The 25,415-nt window shown below is 39.5% G+C and overlaps 1 protein-coding gene across 1 annotated transcript in view; it reads left to right on the plus strand.

The window, feature by feature from the left end:
* Positions 1-25,201, plus strand: part of pdhx (pyruvate dehydrogenase complex component X) — a 45,180-nt gene extending 19,979 nt beyond the window's left edge. Inside the window, exons 4-11 of the mRNA XM_036575917.1 lie at positions 1,622-1,815; positions 6,371-6,469; positions 16,080-16,275; positions 17,539-17,686; positions 19,360-19,418; positions 21,070-21,228; positions 23,256-23,320; positions 24,352-25,201. Of these exons, the coding sequence (XP_036431810.1) occupies positions 1,622-1,815; positions 6,371-6,469; positions 16,080-16,275; positions 17,539-17,686; positions 19,360-19,418; positions 21,070-21,228; positions 23,256-23,320; positions 24,352-24,622 (1,191 nt within the window). The 3' untranslated portion in view covers positions 24,623-25,201. The remainder of the gene's footprint in view (positions 1-1,621; positions 1,816-6,370; positions 6,470-16,079; positions 16,276-17,538; positions 17,687-19,359; positions 19,419-21,069; positions 21,229-23,255; positions 23,321-24,351) is intronic.
* The last annotated feature ends 214 nt before the right edge of the window (positions 25,202-25,415 follow it).

The following is a 25,415-nucleotide window of genomic DNA, read 5'->3' on the forward strand; positions in this document are numbered from 1 at the left end:
CATGCTTTCTTTCAGTCCCCTGTTTCTCTCTTTCACTGTCCTGCTCACTCATTAGGTATTGAATGCACAGGCAAATATACTACAGAGTCAGCAATATGTTGACTCGATGATGCTATTGGCTGAAGACTCTTCCTATTTCATCTGTACTGGTATTGACAGGTGCTCCTCCAGTATTGCTCTGAATCTGATCTCCTCCAGATTCCCTGACTGATGGTAAACAAAAAGGATGAAGGACAACAGGGTTTGAACTATTTTGCATAACCTACTTTTTCAAACCAATCCTATAACACTTATCGATCCACATAGACATACAAACAGTCCACAAATGTTTGGATGTCGACAGAATTATCATTATTTCAGCTGTGTGCCACAGCATATTGGATATGAAATTAAACAATTAATATGAGCTCATAGTGCAGACTTCCAGGTTTAATTTGAGGTTTAATGCCATTGCCGTATATAGCCCCAATTTTTAGGGGCTCCAAAAGAACTGGACAATTAGCTGCTCAGCTATTTTCATGGCCAGATGTGTGTGTTACTTCCTAATTATTCACTTACAAGTAAGCATACATTTCAAATGTGACATTTGCATGAAGCATACCGGAAACATAGTGCAAATGCAACTCAAGACTTTTTAAGGTAAAGAAGTGGACTGTTCTGCACCCAGAACAAACAGGAACTGAAAACCAAGGAAGAATCCCAGCGTCTATGGGATCCAGACTTCAGGCAGTCATTGGCTGCAAAGGATTTGCAACCAAGTAATAAAAATGACCAGTTAGTTAATCATCGTTAGTTACTTTTGAGTCTCTAAAATGGGGAGCTGTGTATGATAATGGTATGGTAATGATAATGCAGTAGTAGGCATCTAAAATACCAATAACTTCGTTGATGTCTAAATATTTATGGACCTGGCTGTAGTTTTTAGACCCTATTATAAGAAAGCAAATAGGCCAAACCATATGGCTGATATGAAACATTTAAAAAATAAAATTTCAGGGTGTGATCCATAACATGGATTTACATAATTTACATAATATAGTAAGCCGACCTTTATTAATTAGTCTTTTTCAGGCTTTTCAATCAAGTCTTGATTGGTTGTCTTTACTGAATAGAACATTCTGCATATCGGCTGATATGTCAGCTAGGGGCAACGATAGCTCAGCTACAACGTGGTAGACCACACAAACTCACCATGCACGGCTGCCAAGTGCTAAAGCGTGTAGTGTGTATAAATCGCCTATCCTCAGTTGCATCACTCTCTACTGAGTAGCTGTATTAATGACTATGGTTTTGGAATGCAGTGTCCATCCAAGCTAGGTGTGTTGGCCAGGTGTCCACATATTTTTGCCATACAGTGTATATTGTACATCTATAACATTAATTGCAACGCTGTTCTGCTCCTAATTCGCCAAAGATGTCTCTTGTCACCTTGTAAAATAAAATGAATGTGTACTTATTAATTAGTAAATTTGTACTTATTAATTGGGCAAACAGCTTGAGACAAGTGATAACAAAAGCTCATTAGAACTTAACGCAGTTTTCAGAGAACTGATAACCGATCTCTCTCTCTCTCTCTCTCTCTCTCTCTCTCTCTCTCTCTCTCTCTCTCTCTCTCTCTCAGATAGAAGAAGGTAGTAAAAATGTGCGTTTAGGGACTCTCATTGCAGTGATGGTCGAGGAAGGGGAAGACTGGAAACAAGTGGAAATCCCTTCTCTCGTCTCCTCACAGCCTGCTCCATCTCCTCCTCCACCTGCAGCTGCTCCGCTCTCTGCAGCTCCTGTAGCCCCACCCCCCAGAGCTGCACCTGCTGGACTGTATGTAAAACATTTCATTCTGAAATTTATAAACTCTATAAGTGAAGGGTAAAATGTAGTGACTTTTTTGCATTTAATATCAATCTCAGTCATTTATTGCCACATTAGCACTGATTGGAATTTGTTTTTGTGAGCTCACAAACCACAATACATTTCCTGTCAGCAAGTGCAGTAGAGAAGTATTAGAAGTATTACTTTTTCCTGAAGTGAGAAGTGACTTTTAACATTTTAAGGGTGTTGTATAGTCTAACCTTATTCCAGCCAAGGATGGTAAATCACAGCCAGTTACTCCAGAGGCAGAATCAACAGTTTGTCAAGTTCTAATACAGGTCGATGCTTTCATTTTCACTTACTAGCACACTGCTCATGAGCTTACAACCAGCTTGGGCTACTAGCTCTGGTTTCACCAGACTGGAACACTTGCTGGAACAGCCTTATTTTAATATATTCAACCAAAGCCATGTGAATATACTACTGACACTAAGTGAATATTAAGCAAATTAGGCTGCCACCCCAGTGACAGTTCAGTTCCTTCCTAATCTAATAGTAATAATATTTACTTTCAGCTTCTGTTATGTTTGACTTGCCTCTCCAAGTTGTTTTTGCATCCACAAGCTCTGTCATCTGCGCCATCCTTTAGTTCATCTGAGACTAGAAGCAAGAGTATCCTGTTAGTCTCAAGTTGAAGCGCAGACCTTCCTGACAGGTTTTGATCTGAGAAGCGCAGAGCCCCAAACAATTCAACTTTAAGAAATTTTAAGTTTAAGAAATCTTTTTTTCCCAATAGAGGTGACTTGCCTTCGCCACATGCTTTGCCACATAACTCCATGTGCTAAAAGAATGCTACTTATGATGTGTCTTCCACTGTGCCCAGTAGAGCAGTGTCTATTCTGAGCACTCTTAAATCAACACATATTCAGTAGGGCCTGGATACCCATTCATGGCCTCTGAGCCCAGTGTGTTTTTCTTCCCTGAAATCCCACCCACAAGCATTTTGTGAGAGACCTTACTAATGCCTGATAAGCCTTATTTTTGCACAACTGTGGCCGCAGCACTGCTGCAGAATACCTTTCTACACTTGCTAGCCGCACTGAACTCATTGCTCCAATTTGGTAATATTGAGCCAACTTTTATGGAGCTCCTTGATGCTGCTAGTCAGGCACTGGACTGGACAGAGACATTGAGCCAATCCCAAGTATGGCTGGCTCCTGACCTTTTCAGTTGCCCATGCAAATAGACCTTTTACATCTTTGTCAGTTCCAGACTGTACAGATTTTATCTGGTCGAGTAAAACAGCAGTGCACCTGTTGATGTCTCCTCGTTGGACTTCCAGGCCATAATTTCCATTCAAAGAGTCCATCATGAAGTATTAATCATCGCAGCTTCCACTGAGGAAAAAGCTGTTTGTCCCAGTTTGGATAATGGTTCTCAATAGTGTAAAATATACGTGGATATACAATACTATTCAAGGACTGAATTGTATTGGAGAAAGAAGTGTCAAGAGCCTCTTGCTTAAAATGGCAGGTATGGCATTCAGAGAAGTCAGGAGCAAGAGCTATGAAATCACTTCTTTTGAAAATGAAATAGGCCTTTTATTCAAATTGCCTTCTGTAGAAGATATTTTGTGCTTTTTGCACTGCTCTCTTAGATTCCAGTGCAAGTTATAAAAAGGGACATAACACCAGCTGGACAAAAGTCTTATGTCTTTAGGCTTGTGTTAATTTACGAGTGAGTCATGTCTTGTGTAAGTGTTCTGCTAAGCTAAAAGACATATTTACTGTAAGCGCCATGTGGCAAAATGTGCATACCCTGCTCAACTCCCACTGGGCAGTGTGTGCAGTCATTAGTTATTTGTTACACTCATTAATATAAATTTTGCATTGTGTCATTATTTGTGTTAATATTATAACCAAATTTCAATGACTCTCTTTACTAGGTTTTAAGTCTGTTAATTGTTAATTGTTAAGTGCAGAGTAGGGTTGGGCAATATGATGATATTTTATCGTTATCATGATAAATTGTGTCGTCACACACTTTTCTGAGCATATTGTGGATATTATTTGATATTGTTAAGAACATTGCTGAGCTATGTTTCATTACAAAGTGAACATAGTTAGGTCTGTTGAACTGGATTTAGTACTGTTTGTAAAACATTTAATAAAATTGTTGTAGTTATAATATTTTAGGCTCTATTACTTTTACTCTAATACTTTTATCATATTGTCCACCTCTAGTGCAGAGTGCTGTTTATTTCACAAGTCTTGTTAACAACACAGTCTTTCATGGTGTGAGCCGTGACCTGAGTGTATGAATACGTGTACAGCACACAATCATTTTAAATAGCTAAAAGAACTCACAGACTGAATTTTGCTGTTGTTGCCTTACCACTTTCCAGTTTGGACTGCCTTGCTTTGTTCCATTGTTTCCATTTATTATTTTACATGACATCTAATTATGACTGTCATTACAACTGTTAATGGAATGCCTACAAAAACACACTCATTCTAGCTGTGACCATGTCCACTTTTTTGTTGAGTGCAATGCTGGCACAGCAACACCGCTTACCATTTCTAAGGTGATTCACAGGAGTTTGTTTGCTCTACTATGTATTTTTAGGTAACCAAAACATATGGCATGTTTATTATTTTAATGTGCTTCATAATTTTGTTGAAATGTCTTTTTCTCCTTGTATGTACACACTACCCAAATTCATAGACATTTTTGCGTTGTTGATCAAATAATCTGCTAGAGATGATCACTTGAAAACCAACATCAAACTTTGAAATGTAAAGAAGCCAACATGACTGAATTTTTGAAGCAGTTTCTAGAGGTATCTAACAACTTGGAATGAAAGAATGATGACATTAATTTAGCATTAAGTGCTCTATTTTCTTGCACGTTTAGTGGTATAATGCTGGTGTGTAGCTAATTTTTAGGGCACAAGTACATTCTTTTCCTGTTTGTACCCAGTTGCTATTTTGTTGGTCAGATATGCTGAGAATGATAGTGCCTGAAAGAACATGTATGGAGTGGAGCAACAGGGGGTACATCATTCAAAATCCACTAGCTTAGTGATGTTTTCAAACAACTGTGGTCCAAAATTGCGCTTGTGTTACTGCTTCAACAGGCCCACACTGTATGCTTCAATTAGTTTTATATTATTTTTAATGTTATAAAGCAGGGGTTAGGCAATACAAACACTTCAGAAGTTCACACATACAAGCGGAATGACCTAGAGGCCCACCACAAGACAGAAAACATTTGCAAGTTATGTCAGTTTTACATTTACCACTAAAATACTGATGTGAAATCTAAGATAATCAGTTTCTTCACTATCCATAGACGTAATAGAATACATCTATTTTCTTTCTATTCGACAGTATCTGCCATTTGGAAAAAAAATCTTTGAACTGAACTACTGGTACACACTCTGCTCTTAAAAGTAATAAGAGGACTTGATTTGATTTGCTGTTGCTGCAGCACACCTGACCATGCATGCTGATTTATATTTATTAATAGTAACTCCACCCCTTTATCTAGACTTGTAAATAACACTTACACAGTAGCTGTTTTGTGAATCGCTTCATATAACGTTTAAAGTTCCAGGGAACCTAAATCCATGAGCACACAATGTCCATTGTACACTGTATGTCCTGTGAATAACTTTCAGCTGCAGATTAAGTGACCTGAAAATGCTCCTCTTTCAGTGTAAACTAGGAAGTCCTAATCTTGAGTAGTGCTTACATAAGCAGTACTCTCACAAATCACAAGACTGGCGTGGCATGTTATAATGAACTACACTACAGTCTGTCTGTGTCTCTCTCTCTCTCTCTCTCTCTCTCTCTCTCTCTCTCTCTCTCTCTCTCTGTCAAGCTAGCTCATCTGTCTGCTTGTTGTTCGGCCATCAGCTCATCCATCTATCCATCCATTCAGTCAGCTACACTAGCATTCCCTGCTCGGTCATCCAGCAATAAAGATGTCTCCATACAAAGCTATATAATGTTTTTGAGAGTCACATCGGATGCACCACCACCTGTGTGTGTAGAACTGTCATTTCTTCCCATTAAAGCTGTTGTGTCTAGTTCTGCTCCAGTGGTGTAGCAAACTGTGAATGTTGGACTGAGGGCTATCAGTCAAGTATGCTTATTAAACTATTCGGACCATGTCCAGATAGTTCTCAGATAGGTCTGATAACCGTTTTTAAGATGTGTTTTATTACATTTCTGGCTTGTTTTTATTCCATGCTGGATATTTTAAAATAACGCACTTACAAATATAAACATTTTTAATATTTTACATTGTGTTTTGTGGGACTTTAAGCCACATTGTTCGGTTAAAGCAGTACTTTGGCTAAAAGGGCATTTCTAAAATGAATAGTGTCTAATAAAAATCATTTTTTTGCAACAACACTGACTAAATTTTGTAGCCTTGTGCTTCCATTCATGCATGCCTTATTTTACCCTAGAGTCACTGACGTAAGTGCGTGTTTCTCTTTTATCGTCTGCAGCAGTCATTTTCTGTTTATTAATCTTTATGTTTGTGTGTTTGTTCCCAGGTTGCGGTTAAGTCCTGCTGCCAGACACATTCTGGACACACATGGTTTGGACCCTCACCTAGCCACAGCCACTGGCCCACGAGGCCTCATCACTAAAGAGTGAGTGTAAAATAACATGCGCTTGCTCACAGACAGAGAGAGTGAACAGGCACAATATTAACGCTGTTGCAAAGAAGAGATGGAAAGAGATGTATTTTACTAATGCTTGGTATAATGGAGTGGGAGCTGTGAGCATGTTTCTAATGCACTCTGCCTGCCACTGGGGGCCTGCTGCACTACCCAGCATCCCACTGGCCAGTCTCATTAGCAACATGCATTACCATGACAACCCTGTCTCCCTGCTTCTCCTCCATGGAAACAGAGACCATGGTGTGTGTATGTGTGCGGTGAGCAGCGAAAGAGGTCAGGCAACTTCACAGACATTATTGTAACTTTAAGGTCATTTGAAGCTTTAGGAAGTAAACCATATAGAAAGCAGAACAGAAATATAGAAACCCCACACTGAGGAAGGAGCCAGTAGCCCAGTGGAGCAAACCAAAATTCCCCCACATTTCTCAGTATGAACTCCAGCATGTGTTCCCTCAGATGTTCATGCTAAAACCCAGAGTGTAATCAATAGAGTTTTAACTGAATGCCTCTTCTCTCTGCCCAGTGTATACATACACAGGCAGAAACCACAGCTGTGCTTGAGATGGGAGCACCATCATTCCACTCACCATGTTGCTCAGCTTCTGATAAGGGAAATTGTCCATGTGTATGTTTGTATGTCTGTCAAACACTGTATTTTAACCTTCCCTTTTAATAACACCCTCCATTCTTTGAGGCAAGGCCTTCCTCTCTATTGTACTGGTTTATCTGATAAGATTCAGCTCGAGGCAGCCACCCACCCCGCTGCCAAGCTGTTGCTGTGGGTCTGCAAAGTGGGTATAAAAACAAAACACATTACATTAGGATGAGATCACCCCTCATTACGTAATCCCCTGCAAGAGTTAATGAATTAGAGAGAGTGGTGAGTGAGGCATATACGAAGGTGCTTGAAAGACATGGCATGCCTCTTTTATCCTCATATTCTGCGTCGTATATATTTTATTAGTGTAGAATTAGTATAAATTCTTTACTTGACGATTAGAGGGACACTCTGACCAAAATGAAAAATGTAACCGTCGATACATCTGTCGTAAGCATACTTACTCACTTCCTACAGCAGTTCCCCAGTGGTCTTGACAGTGAGATTTTCTGATTTAAACACGAGAAAAACCCCATCTGATGATGTCTCTTTAAGGTGGGGTGGAACAACTACTTTGGTGCGGATACTTGAGGGCGGTTGTGAGTTCAAAACAATGAAGCTGAGGGATGCAATGTTGAACTACAGAATATTACGTAACATGACCAATAATATATTTAATGCGAGTTTTTGGCCGACAGGGCACTACAATGTTTTGTATGAAGGCACAAAGCACAAAGTGCTGTTTGTTTAACTTTTTTTTGTATTTACAAATTTAGTTAGGTTCATGTGCTCTACATACACAGAATAGCATTTAGTGGTCCTGGTCAGTGTTTATTAGAGTTTTATTGACAGAAGACACTGAAACTGCTGTATTACACATGCATATCAGTTCAGTGGCTTTGTGGTCTGCTATTCCAACTCTTAAGTAAATTACAGTGACAACATCTGTTCAATTGTACTAATGTTTTTATGAAGTTATAAGGAAATGTTAAAGGAAACTGTTCTCCTCCAAAGAGACACAAGGTTGCTTCCATCATTAAAGAACACAATGTACTTCAAAATGGCCAAGACAGAAGGGCCTCTTATAACATTTCTGAGACTTCACAGACTCGTCTAGTCTCATATAACAGCAGCACCTATGTTCCTGTATCCGTTCCCAATAATAAAAAAAAAAACAGGCAGATACACATGATTGCCTAAAGACTTACTTTCAGTTTTTCCACACCTCCAAAGTTTAGTCTTAGAAACACTTGTATTTTCTGCACAATCCAGACACATTCAGCGAGGTGGACTCTGGGGTGGTTAGTCCATTGTTCTGAGAACACCAGCAGCTTCTCTCTTTCTTCTTTTTTGTCTATTTTTTTCTAACAGCTTTTAGCAGTTTCCAACAGCTTCTTGACAGCTACACAACTAGATATTTTTTATATTTGAAACTAGAATAAAGCCTGATTATCTCCTGTTTCTCATATATAGCACTGCAGACTGCAACTTCAATTTTTCAGTTACTTTCCTTTAACATTTCCTATTATTCAGGTGGATTATTTTATATCTAATCTCCTCAGAAATACAAAATCAATTAATAACTGACTTTTTCATAGTGCTCTGCCTCTTGAAATCTAGATCAGATGATTTTTAATAGCTATAGTAAAAATTAGAAGCTCTGCTCATTATCAGATCATGAGTAAATGGTGCATGGACAGGTGTATGTTGTAAAATCATGCCAAAAGTTCCACTGTTGCATGTAGTGAATAGTGATCTACAAATTATTTTACTTGGAACCATAACCAGTAGCCCCTTTAAGCTGAAGAGGATATTGTTGCACTGGGTTTTTAGAGAGAAAAGGAGTTGCTCCAGACCTTGCTATATGGCATATAGATAACTCCTGCAGTAACAGCAGGGTTTTACCAATGGTTCTAAGGCAAGAATAAACAGTGTAGTGCTCAAAGGGCACCCATGACATGTTTCAGTGTGAGCTATCTATGCAGTATGGCCATTGTGGAGGCCATTTCATAAAATATGGACAAAAGCCAGAGGATATGCCACTCAGACAATCGGAAGCTTTTTAGATGTTGAGGATATGTGTGGATATGTGCCATGGCCAGTCTGCTCTTTGTGGCCCAATCTGATTAAGACAAGTGAGCCATGGAACCAGCACCTTCTCGTACGGTTTCGGGTCAGATAGTTAATGTGTGATAGTGGATCATGTTAGAACACATTTTTGTGTGGGCTCATTGAGGGGTTGTGTTTTAGGTGTGGTGCACAGGAACTACACGTACTCTTTATGCATGACTTGCTGCGGTTACCTTTAGCATGTGCAGTCAATAAGTCTAATTTATTGGTGTGATGTGTAATACGGCCTTTGTCTAAACACTTCTTATCAATTAATGCCATTTGTACGCTTGCAGACATAAAGCAAAATAGCCAGTAGTTATGTTTCAAGTAGTGCTGTCACCCCACACGGTGAATTTAACTGAAATAGGCATTCTTAGTTTCAAAAGAATGGTTCTGTGAGAAATCAAGTTTATGCACTTTTCGGCTTACCCCAGATATAGCCAGTCATCCAAGACATGGCTTGGTGTCCAAATTTTGCTTCATTTTAATTAGTGTTGGAGCTAAGAGGCTAACAATGCTAATAACCACTAGAAGTCAGTAGTCACCCAAATATTTATGTAAGTCTGCAAAACATGTCTCAAACCGCATACAGAGTTCTTTCTTCATTAAGGTTGCACAGACTTGTCAACGTGGTTTTTGACAATGTGCGAGTTATAAAAATGAGCAAAACCTCACTGTGTAGCTGAATGTTGTGGGCAGCCACTTTAGACTGCAGGCGTTGTGCCAAATTCCAACTCCTCTTCATGTGCATGTCATGATTGCAGTTGAGATTTGTTTGTTTTTCTGTTTATAAGTAACAATTAATCTTGAATTTTCAAAATGAAGGCATGTTCTTAAATACAAACAACAAAAATCACACAATCTGGAGTCCATTTGTCTGGGCGATGTGTGCACTCAAGCCAGATTCTATGAGTCTCCTGTTGCCTAACATGGCTGCCCACTGTGTTTAGCTGCATACTGAAGTTTTGGGTCATTTTTAAAGTTCACAATGAGTCATACTGCGTCCTAATAAAGACCTGGATGTGGTTTTCAATGGTGTCATGTTTTGGCTGATTGACCACATTTTGGGGGTAGGTGGAACATTGTGCAAATTTGGTTTTTCCCCCAAATCATTTCCTTTAAGGACATTGTGATTCCTGAGAGACAAAGACCAGGCTTTTTTTACCCACATCTAGCTCAGTGCTGCTCTCTGATCATGCAAATAAAGAGCTGGCAGTGGAAGCTCAGTGTTGACATGGATCAAAACTTAATCAGCTATGCTTGTTGATTCCTGGTCACAGTGAGAGCCCTCTGCCTGCGATGTAGCTGGGCAGATAGGTGAGTGTGTGTTTCTAGTAGTCTGAACAGTACAGTAGGAGAGTTACGGCTGACTGGCTGTGGGTTTTAATATTCCAGTCAGGTCTGTGCTTCACTTGTGTGTGTATTTGTGTCAGCAGGAGTGTACAAGGCTGGATTGAACTGAATTTCCACAGTTACCACATCTTTGTGAGGGAGAAATGCAGCAAGTTGTTGCTAAGTGTTGGATTGTTTTGTTTGTTTGTTTGTTTCTTTCTTTTTTGTTTTGTTTTTTTTCTTTGCTTTACTTTTTTTCCTATTATTAATAAGAAATAGTTCAGAATATTTTTGTTTTATGAACCCCCCACCAGTTCCCACATGTTGTAATGATGGATTTTCCAATTCCATTGAGTCTTATTTACAGTTTTTCTTTGAAGCACAAATTCCTGCCACTTTTTTGTTATTTTACTTTTCATGGATCCCCAAAAAGGATGTTCAGCTAGGTCTATCACAATTATTAGATAACTGCCTAATCACAATAATTTGAAATAATCAAAATCATTTGAGATTATTACAATTATTTAAGATGACTGCAGTCATTTTCCACAGCCATTAGATTTCAGTCATGTTATGCTACAACAAACACAATGTGAATGGTTTGAGTCAGATTGAGGCAAATAAATGTAAATAAATGAAAGCAAATGCATTCTTTGTTTAAATGTTTATGTTTAAAGGGCAGCTCTGAGAAATGTGTTTATTATTAGCTATATAGCTCATTTTAATGTGTTTAGCAAGTATGCTGGTGGACGGGTTGTGACTGTAGACATTTGTGAGCGCACAGTACTGATTTGACAGTACAGCCAGTGTTAGCTACCAAGCAAACATAACTGGCAAGTAAACTGACTAATCAGCCAATTTGGCCACGTTAGGCTTGTGTTTTAATAGTTGAAACCAATGAACATAAAGACAAATACATTGTTAATCACAATTATTTATGTGACAATTAATCGGCAGCTAAAATATGATTGTGACAGTCCTACATTCAGCACGTGTGTGTGTGTGTGTGCTTTTGCATACATTCATGCTTATGTGTGTACTTAGTGTGTGTTCTCTGATTGCTCCCTGTGGGTCGGGGAATTCCACCATCTCTAACAGTGACTGACAATAATACCAACAAACAAGAGGAAGAAAAGGGAGTGGAGGGGTGTGGGTGAATGTGGGTAAATGGAGAGTCTAGGGGCAGGTGGCTGACACTAAAAGGCTTGATGTATGGAGAGAGAGAGCGTGTAGAGGTCTCACGGCACTGGGCTGTAACCAGAGAGTTGACAGGTAGCAGCGTACCCGATACTTGACCAACGCTCACAGTCTTCTCACTGAACCATAAACCACCCCACTGCCCCCTCCTCTTACTCTCCCGTTTTTGAAGTGACTTACATGCCTTTGAGGATGTGAAGGGCAGGTTATTGCAAAACATTACTGCCATAATGCATTTCAGTTTCACTAAATCCCATAATAACCTGTACTTTTTGTGAGCACAGAGGCGCGATTCATTGTTCTGTACAGTGCTAAAAAGCCCAGGCTAGTGTGCGTTATTTTGACGTGATATTTTAATGTTTTTAAAAGAAATGTTGTCTTGACCTCCCTTAGGCAAAAAAAGGCCAGTTTAATTAACTTTTGATTTTTTTTGGGATAGCAAAAGAGGGGGTCTGAGTTGGAAGCAGGCAGTTTTAGATTAGAATTGTAAGGGTTGGCAGACCTCTCTTTCTGCACCCTCTCTTTTCTTTCAATTGTTTTAATAGGTGTTGTTTAGAAGTATATGAATTTCGTTGTACATTGCTCTGCATAAGTCAGAGACCCTTTCATTTATGTTATTTCCAGTCCTAATAGCCATTGACTATAATTCTTTATTTTTCTGTGTCTGAGGGAAAAAAAGCAAGAAACAGACGGTTATGTGGAACAGTTTAGGCCTCCCTGGTTAAATTTTTGTTTTTGTTGAACTAAAAAGAAATAGACTTTGCACATTTTAATGAACAATTACTGTTTATTTGCTGAACTTTATCATACTGTAAAAAATAAAATCAAATAAATCATGAAATGCGGCCTGGGTGACACTTACGGTCCTTTTTAGATTTTATATTTAATTTTTTTCCCTATATGTTAAATTCGGCAAGTAAATAGAAATTGTGCACAAAAATTTGTAGAAAGATTGCAGGAAAATGCCATATTTAAGTGTGTTCTCTGAATAGGATGCTATATTATACTTATTATCGTAGCTTATTTTCATTTAGAACATCAACAAAACGTCATTTGAGCTGGGGTATTCAAACTTTTGCATACAACTGTATATTTAACAGACAATTACACAAAAGCCTCCAACATTAAGTATAATTTCAACTATGTCATTATGTAATCTGTGTACTCACTCTATTTTGGGCACCCTACTTTTGTACACTTTCATCCTTTCGGTCTTTTTGGTCGTCGTCTTTGACTTGCATAGTAAATTATGGATTGTAATATATGAATATATGAACAATAGACTTAACAGCTAATCATGTGAAAGTTAGTTGCCAAGACATACATTTCTGACTTAATAGCTGGTATTCTACGTACTGGTTTAAGTGGCACAGATGTGATGTGATAAGACATTAAGACATTCCTTTGTTTGTGCTTTGTAATGAAAGGAGAGAGGCATGCCTGAAGGTATGAGCTCTTTGATATCTATAAATGTCAATCAGCTGTGTTTAGGAGATGTTAATCAGGTGTTTTGTCACTTTCTTTTAATCACACATGAGTGAGAACCGCTGAAACGTGCCAATTGCTAATAAAGAGCCTTGTTTGTTTATCCATCCTCTGCTTAATATGTAATAACATTTCTCGTTTTGGATCAGTGAAACCAGTATGCCAGTGTCCGATTATCATGTTTTCATGTTACTCATTCATTGTTTCCTGAGTACATTTCTTTCATGTGATGGTGTGTGTCTGTATGTGTTCTGAGGCTGTCTGGTTTGGAACTGAGAGTTACTGACAGTTTCCTCACTGAGCAGGTGTGGAGCGGTATGTCTGTGTTCTATAATCCTGGCATCCTGCTACTGAAAAGATAGGTCTTTTACCCGAAAGTAACCCCAAGCCAGCTGAACAACATGCTGCAATGTTTTTGACGCGTTTAAAGTTAACAATGAGATCACTACAGGACATGTTAGGTCAGTCTAGTCTGGGCTTTCGTCCGAAAAAAGACAGCCAGACTAAAACTCTTCAATTTATTACCACTGACTGTCATGAAAGCTCTCTTATTTCCTTTGTCCAGTGTTTACAGCAGAGCGTTTTAAAACACAACAGACCATAAGAATCAGAAAGCAGCCGTTGGCCACTTGGTGTAAATGTTTATGTTACTGAACGGTAGTTTAATTTGTGTAAGAGGTTAAAAGGGGTGTTTCTGAGAGGGTGGTAGTATTTACATTCTGCACATTTTGGGGCCAGTGCTCCGGGATGTTTGTTCTAGCACAAGTACATGCAGGGGTGGGGGTGGGGGTGTGTGGAGGAAACGGTTGAAAAATGGTCTCTTGCTAGTTTTTTCTTCTTTACCAGCAGCTTCACTGGCCCTGCAGAGAGAGACACATGTTTACCTCAGGGTAAAAAAAGCGCACGTGCTTCCCTTAGGCTTGGAATAACACAAACAGCTCAAAGCCTTTTTAAGGGAGTTATGTTTTCCTTCCTCTTGGAACATACTCTTTTATGAGCTTCTGTACAGCAACTCATGTTTTCATTATATGTGTGATACTGACCAGCAGGGAACCAGAGGGCGTGTATGAATTCCTGTTTGTGTCGTTGGTATTATTTAAATAATTAGAGACCCTTGCATGGTAGTGCAGTTACAACCACTGTTTTAACACGGTGGACTTTATCTGAGGAGTTTCCCCCAGTTACCATGTTTGATGCCTTGTGATTTACTGGTTATTAGTGAGAAACTTGGGTGTTTCCACTAGCATGTGTGCAGGGGAGAGTGCACACATGCTAGTAGAAACTTGGGTGTTTCCACTAGCATGTGTGCAGGGGAGAGTGCACACATGCTAGTGGGAGAGTGGGTGGAGGTAGAAAAAAGCCTCTCACAGTCTTTTCCTCTGAAACTCTCCTGTTTCAGTCTCAGAAATGAAACAAAAAGATGTGTCGTTCTCTGTGTAACTTGTTATTTCTCTTCCTGCCTTGCAACTGTTCCCACGTAACCCTCTATGTATTTACATTGCAAAGTGATCAGTTTATGGAGAAGATCCTGCTGCGTATAGAGCTGGCCCAAATAATTTGAATGCTCAAGAATTTATTGGTTATGTTGGTATTCATTTCCTTATTTAGTGTTTGGAAGCTTTGTGTTTTGTAAACCCTTCAGACCACAACAGAACGTTTATGGATTCCTCGTGATTTTCAGAGTCAAATGCTTATTTATCACTGTTTCAAGGAAAACATTTTATGATAAAACCAGAAAAAATGGCAGTTACTTAGCAATAAACATAATGGTACACAATGAGTGGCTGATATTCTGCTGTCATTGTCTAGTCCTAGATGGCCTGTCTAAAAATACATTGTTCTACAACTCTCACATCGATAGTCCAACTGCAATCACTTTAGACAAAGTGGTAAACGAAGAAAATGTACTGAAAAAGTGACTTAGAATCAATTAACGTTGCCAGTGCCAAAACATTTACCCATCTAAAGGAGTTGACAAAGGAGAATCATGCACAAATTAGCCAGCCAAGTTCATTTAAAATAGCTCTCCAAATGTCCGTGTTGTGGTCAAATATAATGAAATATTGTACTTTCAATTTTTGTCAGATTCCCTTCTCTTTGTCTTGGGGTCCTGAGTCGAGATTATTCTGTGGAATCGACTCTGTCAATTCCCATCACCAGTCTAATGCGTATTAAGATTTTGTATTAAAGTATTTTTTGGCACGTTTTTTTTTTTCCTTCTTCTTTTGGCCATTTTGTCTTATCAGTCTATTCCTCTGCAGTGGCCACCTGTGACTCAAAAAACAGGCATGCAGTACATGCAAACATACTGCTTTACTGTTTCATATGAGGGCGGCATGGGTAGCAGTGGGTAGCGCTGTTGCCTCACACCAAGAAGGGCCTGGGTCCGATTCCCGTCCAGGGACCCACGACCCAGAAGAATAAGCGGCTTAGGAAATGTGTGTGCTTGTGTGTGTATGTGTGTTTCAAATGTACTGTGGAACTACATGTTGGTGTATATATATCAGGAATGCTCTTGAAATGTTGTCTTTAAAATCAAAAGCATCAAGATCTTAAAATCTTACTGAGGTTAGAAGTTTAGTTGCCAACAAACCTTGTATAACCCTTATATAGTTTTGCTGTAAACTGTTCTGATTTTCAGTGATTTTAGCGCTGCTAAGTGCCTACTGTTGAAGATTCGTACTATCAGAAACGTACAGCATAGTTTCCTTTTATTTACTATTTGCTTAAGGGAGGAGTGCGCATAGGTGTAGTAAGTGGTAACAGATCTCATTGTCGTGTCAAATTTAGCAACCCTGTCACTTGAGTCCGTAATCTCTTTCTGCCCTTCTCATGTCTCTCCCTTCTTGTCTGCAGGGATGCTCTGAACCTGCTGAAGAAGGGAGACGCAGCCCATCGCGTGGCTCCAGTGTCTGCTCCTCCTCCTGCTTCCCCTGCTCCTGCAGCTCCAGCTCCAGCTCCAACCCCTGCCGCCCCCGCTCCCTCAGCCGCTCCAGCCTCAGGCCGGCCTCTCTACCCACCCATATCAGTGCCCGGCAAACCTGGAGCTCCAGTGAGTATCCCCACACCCACATTTTTGTTCAACACTGCTGTTGCTAAGGTGATGGTTAGACCAAATATTGGTGAATGTTCCCCTAAAAAGTCCCTGATGAGTCTCTCTTAAAAAAAAAACTTTCAGATTTCCTTGTTGTAGCTGAATGCTTTGACAGTGTCAGTGCTGTCATAGAAAGTATGTGTAGTAATCTCTGGCGTGGGAACTGCTGTTTCACTGTGGGGCAGCATGGTTTCTCTCATAGCCCTCACTGGTGCATGAAGAAATTGAACCAGACAAGCTCACCCTGTAGGTTCTGATTCACTCTTTACCAGGAGCAAATGCCAGAACCCTCTCCACCTTCTTCCTTTCTCTTTCTCTCTCTCTCTTCATTCTGTGCCATATGCTGCCACTATAACCCGGTCTGGTTTGTGGTTTCCCTCTGGGCAGTTGCAGCAACAAAGCTCACCCCAAGCCCTCTAAAAGGTACATCAGGAGAGTGTGTTCTCTTCAATAAAGCAAGCTTAAAGCACAACAAGTGAGGAAAGTAAGAAAAAAATACTCAGCAAACTGAGCTGTGCAGTTTTTTTCTGGTTTCTGATCAGTCACTTGTTTCCTCACGTTGAGGAAGCTGCTTTTTTCTTTCCATTGCAGTTTAATCATTTCATGCAGTGGTATTGTGGAGTCAGATGTTGGTAAAACATTAATGTCTAAAATCCTGAAGAAAGACAGATTTGCTTTTTAGCGTTCGCACTCAGCAAGTTTCAACCATTTGACCTCTTTCTAAAGAATGCCCCACCCCAGAAACAGCCTGTAGGGAGGGGAGGCTTCTAAAGATGTTGTACTTTTTTTTTTTGTTTCAGTTGACAGAAATCATGCTGTTAGATCCTTGCTTTGGACAAGTTGAAATGCCTTAACATGCTGGATGGTGAAAGGGAGGGAGGAAGTATTGCAATCTGTTGAGGATCAAAAGGTCTTTTGAGATTGCTTTTGTACTACCATCAGTGGGCTTAATTGTATGCTTTTCTCTCATGTGATCTCACTCTTTTACTTTGTCAATAATGCAGCAAATGGCCCTGATCTACAGTGCTGTGATCAATGCTTTTTAAAGCGTTGGAGACTGAAAGGCATCCACCTTTGTAATGACATCACCAAGATATTCCAGTCTCACTTAAGTCAACCAGGCAGTCAATTATTCACTGTACAACATCAATGTATTGAGGGTCTCCCTGAAACTGAATATGCTTTTAGTGGGCTGTAGTGACAGAAACCTCTGATTTCCAGGGCACCTTCACAGAGGTCCCAGCCTCCAACGTGCGGAGAGTCATTGCACAGAGGCTGACCCAGTCCAAAACCACCATCCCTCACGCGTACGCCTCAGTGGACTGTGACCTTGGGGCAGTCTTGCAGCTTCGTAAGGAGCTAGCTCAAGGTAAGAGCGTACAAGTGGAAACACAGAACATGCTCAGTGAGGAAAAAGCTAATTATTTGCCATTACTTTTATATCATAAACACATATAATGTTTTAAAATACATACAATGCAAAAGTCTGAGACCACACTTTCATGTCTTTAATTTCCAGTAAAAATTGCCATTAAGTAAAAGTTGTTCATTTTTCAGTATCAGGGAAAAAAGCTGAAAAATTATACTTCAGCTTATTTTGCAGGAGACTTACTTTGAGCTTTTCCATAAATCTGCAGGGATGTTTTTCTGTCCTTCTTGTAAACACCTCCAAAGTTCAGTCTTAGTAGTTGAGTGCATTTTTTTGCTTCTTACAATCCAAGAAATCTCAGTTACACACTTTGTGTCCTAGTGCAAATTTCTTTTTCTCAGTAATGGCTTCCTGACAGCTACACATCCTTTCAGACTCATAGTCTTGAGTTGTCTTCTCACAGAGGATGGACAGAAACACCTGTGGATCTTTTAGATCTGAAGAAAGAGTGGAGCTTAATTTTTCTCATCTCTCTCTCTCTCTCTCTCTGTCTCTCTCTCTCTCTCTCTCTCTCTCTCTCTATATATATATATATATATATATATATATAAATGCAGTTCCCAACTGAATGTTTTGTATCTCCGTATATTCAGACTGAATATATTTGTAAATCCAGTCTCTAACGTTACACGTTTGGAGCCTACACCTGACTTACATATTGAATACACTGAGGCTAAGAGACGCCCACCAGTCTGATTCTAATGACTCTGACTGAACTTATGATGCAGTTAACACTAGCCTTACACAGTGCCACTGTTGATCTGTTTAATCATTTACAGAGTGGTTAAAAAATGTTTACAAAGTGCTTAAAATAATCAGGGCTGTCTAAACCACAGATCTGGTATGGAGGGTGTGTCTGAAAAGAATAAGCACAGTTAAAAATATTTCAGCAAGAAGGTGAATGATGATTACACTCTGTTCCTTTGCACAAATGTACATAAGATAACCTTTCGGTGAATTCAGTCTAAGGTGCTTCCTGTTTTGGTCCATTTTGTGGTAGAAACACAAAGCAGAATAAAGAAAGCAAAATATAACCAACATGTTTCAGAAAAGTCATAATCAGAGCTAATCAGAGTTGACAGAGGGGCTTTTACAGGATCATGACTTCTGATCTGATTAGTGTTTGTTTTTGTTTTTGTTTGTTTGTTTTTTTTGTTTTGTTTTGTTTTTTTAAACCAGTTTTACCTAATTGTCTCTGGAGGATTGGTTAGTTGTTCCGAGTTCCTGCTTCTAGATCTGTCACATGACTTACCATGCAGAGGATGGCCAGTTCTGTGCTTTTGGAATCCTGGCCATGCTATGGCATAGCTGCGAATCAAATTCTTACCTTCTTAACAGGCTTCTTTATACCTCACTGTGTGGAACTGCTTGAGATTCTTTTAGGTGTTAACACAAGGCTGTAACTACACATCACTTCTTTACAAAAAAAAATAGTTACGTAAGAAATGAATGAAGTCTGTGATTAAGTAGGCTACTGGATAATGTGCAGTTACAGTTTTATAATGGCTGTGACCAATACAAACGCATTGAATGTGGATTGGTCAGTATCTCATTATATTGGATCAGTGCACCACAAGTTTCCTCCTCATATTTCTCTCTCTTTGTCTTTTCAGAGGAGATCAAGGTGTCGGTCAATGACTTCATTATCAAAGCTGCTGCTGTCACACTCAAAGTAAGTCATTAGCCTCCTTTTTATTTTCAAAGCTTAGACATTTAAGTCTTTTCACTGTTTAATCACAGTTGTAATGCAAAATGGCTGTTGTATTATGTTGTATTGCATCTGTTGTATTATATTAAAATATAATATAACAAAATTAGCAAACTGAACTTCACATTAATAAATTGATTCGGCGTTATCTACAGGTTGTTAAATGCGTAGTGAAGGCTGTCACCTCTCTAGGATGGGTTGCAGCTTTAAAGAGCAGTCACCAGCAATATACACATAAAAATCACATCTGCCATCTTCTTATGTAGTAATATTCTGTCACCATCATTTTGACTTTGTCACATAGCTTCAGGCTTTCCCTCTGTTCCCCTTTGTCTTGCCCTAATGCTCTCCCTGTAGATTCATCAGGTCCCTGCTTTATCACATAGACTGTGCTGATGACAAGTCTTTAAATAGAAACTGTTTCAAGTAAGTCCCCTTCCCCTTTTTTCTCCGTCTGTTACTGAGAGTAAAGGGGAAATTAGCAGGATGTATGTCTCTGTAAAGACAGGCCTTTGAAAGAAAGAGGGAAAGGAGAGAGAAAAAGTACTAGTAATGTCTGATTGTCACATTATTGTCTGCAGCTCCCTCCCATCCTGCCTCTGCCAGCGTACTCGTTGATGTGTGTCACAACACAAAGCGCTTAGCTGGGAGATGCCATTCACAGGAGCCATATTTTCCTTCATACAATAGCCTCTTAGCTTGTCAGCTGCTTCCTCTAAAATCACAGACATCTTGCAGCCAGTGGCTCTGTTCTCTGCTTGGGGTTAGTGAAAGAGGAAGAGGCTGAAAGTCTGCATCCTTTAGGCTCGGATCAGTTAGGTTCAGACACCAGGCACCAGTCATGTCTGCAGTGCATATGCTTGTTCTGAGCTGTGAAGCAGTGGCTCTGCAAAAAATCCAGTTTACACCTCACCACAATTATACTCAGTCAACCAAGACATGTAACCACAGTTTGCTTCTTTAGTTTTGCAGTGGAGCTACGAAGCTAATATAATGGAATACAAGCTAAGCTCACAGTCATATGCAGAGGTTTGGGCACCCTTAGTCAAACTGCTTTATTATTCTGCTTTATTATTTTCTAAGTGAAAATGAGCTACATATCCTCTACAGAGAACACACTTCTGCACATTTTAATGCACAGTTACTGTTTACTTGCTGAATGTATTGCTGAATTTAACATATTGGGAAGAAACTAAAACAGTCAAAGGTACCACAGATTGGCACATTTCATTTAATATGTTTTTTTCTCAAATATGTGAAAGTCAGCAAATAAATAGAAATTGTGCACTGAAACTATAGGTATGTAAACTTTCATTACTTGTTAGCTACATTAGCCTCATTGTTCCAGTGCAAAAAAGGTAATTCCGGACACCAAGCATGTCTTGACTGTTCGACTGTATATGGGGTGAAGCAAAAATTGTTTAAAGTTGTTCTTAGCACTGAACTATTGCCAGGGGCTCACATACAGCATTGGTTAACAGTCTCCTCAGTAATCCTGTGCATATGCGATGCTGATCTCTCTTGGTGGTAGAAATCTACTGCTCTCCTTCTTCCATAGTGTATGTAATGAATTTACTCACTCTGTGTGCCCCCTTACTTTTGACCACTTCTACAGGAGATGCCAGAGGTCAACGTGACCTGGTCAGGGGATGGACCTCAGGCCCTCGACTCCATCCACATCTCCATCGCCGTGGCGACCGACCGTGGCCTCATCACCCCCATCATCAAAGACGCGGCAAACAAAGGTGTGCAGGAGATTGCCGCCAACGCCAAGGTAACTGTTGCCATAGCAACCACACCATTTTGAACATTAATGAGGCAAAACAAAAGGTCAGATCTGACTGCATGCTGACGTTTGAAACACCTGTGCTCGCCTTCAGGCTGCTGTGTCAAATGATTCGTAAAACTCTGCTGTGTTCTCTGATGACTAATGTGATTCAATTAGCTTTAATACTTTAGCCAAAGTTTCTTGTCTGTTGGTTTGCATGACGATGCAGTATGATAGATGTGATTTTATATATGTATATATATATATATATATATATATATATATATATACATATATATAAAGCTGTGAAGATTGTCAGAAGAAAACCTCGTATCTCCAAAATGCTAACTTTACAGAAGAAGGAAAAAACACACTTTACTTGTACTGTAAGTCAATGGAACCAGACTTTTTTCAAAGTAATTTGGGGCCATTTCTTTTGGTCCATTTTATCATGAAATTTTGACACAATATAAAGGGCAACAGGCAATTTTGAATTATATCAAAAACTGAAAAACGACAAAAGTGGAGATACAAGATTTTGTTACAACAGCAAGTATATATATATATATAGTGTGTGTGTGTGTGTGTGTTGCTGCTGTTGGAAGAAAACCTTCTATCTGCATTTTTGAAAATGCCTGTTGACCTTTACATGGTTTGTAAATTTCACGAAGAATGGACCAAAAGAAATGGCCCCAAATTACTTTGAAAAAAGTCTGGTTCCATTGACTTACAGTAAAAGTAAAGTGTGTTTTTTCCTTCTCCTGTAAAGTTAGCGGGTAGTTAGAGGTTTTCTTCCAACAACAGCGATATACATATATCTATATATATATAAAAAATACTTTTTAATGGATCAGAAAGAGATAAACCAAAGGAATAACACATTAGGCAGACCTAAATAAGCTAATATGGACCACAGATCTGCACAGACAGCTTGCTTCCCCTAATCAGTGGAATCAGAATGATTGGCAAGTCGTCGGTATCTTATACCCGAATTTGCTGCCATGGTAACAAGAGGACATGAAATTGTCATTCTCCACATTGAAGCTCAATCAGCATATTAGATAACCTCTTGAGTTATTTAGAAGCACTCCAATCAAGTGTGGTGTTTTCATTATGAGTAAAACACTTCTATTAGATGCTAATATTGTTGTATTACTAATATAACATAGTAAAACAATAGAATGTCGCAGAGATTTTCTGTTGTTAGAGGATCCTTTCATTTGCCTGCATTCACAGGCAGTCTCCTTCTGATTTCACTGATGAAAAGCAAATTGCTGAATGTTATGAGTTGAGAGCAGATCCCACAGCGCTGTTTAGCTGGACTGGCTAAATGTTGGATCTGCATTTAAGGGGAATTCAACCATTTTTCTGAAAATTCTGCATAATTCAGTTGTTGAGAATAAACAAAGTGATTTAGAGTGGTTTGCTGTGAATTGATTTGTTTTAAAAAAAAAAAAAAAACTACCAATTCAAAGTCTTTACAATAATGGTGATAGGAACCATGGGTCATGACTTCTACAAAATAAATAGCCATGTTATTTGTTATTCCAAATGACCAGTGAACCTACATATGTCATCTGAGTTTTTATACATAATGTTAATAATGGTTAAATAGTGATAAATCTAAAAAAAAAATATATAAGTTGCTTGTACCTCTCCACCATACAAGGATTTAAGAATATATGTTTAAAGCCAATCAGTGTCCCAGGCATCAGGCAATGTATGCATAACTATTTAACGTAATAACTTTCTATGTAGTATGCAGATACATTAAAGGCTTCAGATGTCTGGTTCCTATTACCACCACTGTGAACACTGTGAAGTTTCTCTAGCGCAGCACATTTCTCATCAAGCCACTCTGCGTTGTTTTTGTCTTAATGATCAAATCATGCAGAAATGTTAATTCCCCTTTAAGTCAGTGCTGATCACTGCTAGGTGTTTGTTAGGTTAGATGGATAAGGCGTGTAGTGTGTGTAGTGTTGCTCATCAGCCTTCTCTTGTTCCTCTCCTCTTCCTCTTATTTCCCCTCCTAGGCATTGGCTCAGAAAGCAAGGGCAGGGAAACTGCTACCAGAAGAATACCAGGGGGGATCCTTCAGGTAAACACCCCATTAACAGCTTTAAATTCCATTTTTTTCCCTTCCCATCTTAATCCTTGTCACCCTCAAAACCCAAGTGAATGACTTGAGGTTCGTCAGGAATGCCTGCGAGTTGGAAGCTGTAACTCATTACCCTGTTGAACTGTGTCATGAACTTTTCTTCCTTCATTTCCTATTTGTCTCCCCTAGTGATAAGCTATTAAATACATGGTTAAACTGGAGGAACACGGAAGACTGCACAGTTTAGGAAGATGTTAAAGACATGCATAAACTGCTGCACATTTTATTTATCCCTCTCATGGCCGTGAGTGTGTGTGTGTGTGTGTGTGTGTGTGTGTGTGTGTGTGTGTAAGAGAGAGAGAGAGAGAGAGAGAGAGAGAGAGAGATTGCACAGAATCATAAATTATGGTCATCAGTTTAATCACTTCCACCCAAGGCACAGGCAGTCATTTTTTTTATCATTACAGACTTAATGGGGTCGCTTAGAAATAAATGGGCTTTCTGTGGTAAAGATAGTCCAGAAATCCCAATAGTAAGCCATCGCTCATTGTCTTATTTCCGGGGTTTGTATCACCTGCTTTGTTCTGATTGTCCTACTGAGCCACATTAGAAAAGACAGTGTGCTAAGCACTATAACGGGTTTTTTCTGCCAAGGAAGCATCCTTTAGATGCCGTCTGTCCTCAAGCATGGAGCAAACAGTGTGCACTGTCTGTGGGCAGCTGAGAAGTGAAAGCATAATGCTACAACATTGCAGTGCCAGTATGACTGGATCTAGTCAGGATTTAGCCTTAAATGACCCATTTATTGTAAAAACCCTCCTTGACATTATGAAAGACTGAACAGAACAGAGTTTAACAATAACAACTTAAGCAAGCACTTCTGTTTGCTGGCTGTTCTTTCTTTGTGGTAGTGCTGTGTCCATGAGAATGTATCAGTGATGAAAAATGAGGAGCACTTTTTCTATTTAGTACATGGTGAAAGCTTTCTGTAAATACTAGAGCTTGTGTTGCTGTCCTCTCTGCTTCAACAGTGTCTCCAACCTGGGCATGTTCGGCATCAGTGGCTTCAGTGCAGTAATCAACCCTCCACAGTCCTGTATCCTGGCAGTGGGCCGCTCCAGGGATGAGCTGACGCTGACCCCAGAAAGCCAGGATGGCTCAGGCCCCAGCCTCCGTACCCGGCAACTAATGACCGTCACCCTGTCCAGCGACGGACGACTAGTGGACGACGAACTCGCCTCCCGCTTCTTGGACAGATTCCGTGCCAACTTGGAGAAGCCCCAACGCATGGCTCTGGCCTAGCCTGCCGAGTAAGAGAGTGAAAGAGAGAGAGAAAGAAGGGCAGAGTGTGAGAGAGAGAGAGAGAGAGAGAGAGGAGTATATTGGACTGAGTGACTGTTACCAATGAAGTAGCATAGCAGGGTTTTCAAATTTCAACTAAGAAAGATGTTCATGCCTGGATTTATTTCTATTCACCATTGAAAGCTGCGTAAAAGTACATAAAGGTGTTCTGGTGCACACTGTGTGCCAGTTCCAAGTTCCTTCTCTGTTGGGTACATTCATGGCTAATCTGTAATGCAGAAGTGTAACGACAAGTGGTTTCGGCTTTGTACATTTGGACATATTTGAGTATTTATTGTGGCCAGTAACATTATAGTTCACTAATGGCTCACTGTAAGTGTATGACACTTAAAAAAATTTAAATTGCTTTATTAATAAATTTAGTGTGGCCTATTTTTTTTCCTTATCCATTCTGTCACAGTCCTGTTTACTGTAACTTTGTTTTTTTTTCTGACTTACTGAAAACTCAGATCCCACCTTCTTCTGGAGAGTCATAAACCACAGAGTCAAGCAAATAAAAACCACGTCTACAACACTAAACCAGTGTTATTGGATATTAAGTCAAGTTGTAGTGCAAACATGGACTTGAAAGATGTCACAGCACATGCACTGATAAAATAATTGCTGTAGCAACTGAATGGTTTAATAATTTTGTGGGTACATAGACTGGCAATGCCAGTCTCACCCAGCATCTTGGCACAATGGAGCAGCAGAGGGTTGCTTTTCAGCCTTTGGTGTGGTTTCAGCATGATGT

This window comes from Colossoma macropomum, unplaced genomic scaffold, assembly GCF_904425465.1.
Source record: "Colossoma macropomum unplaced genomic scaffold, Colossoma_macropomum, whole genome shotgun sequence".
NCBI lineage: Eukaryota > Metazoa > Chordata > Actinopteri > Characiformes > Serrasalmidae > Colossoma > Colossoma macropomum.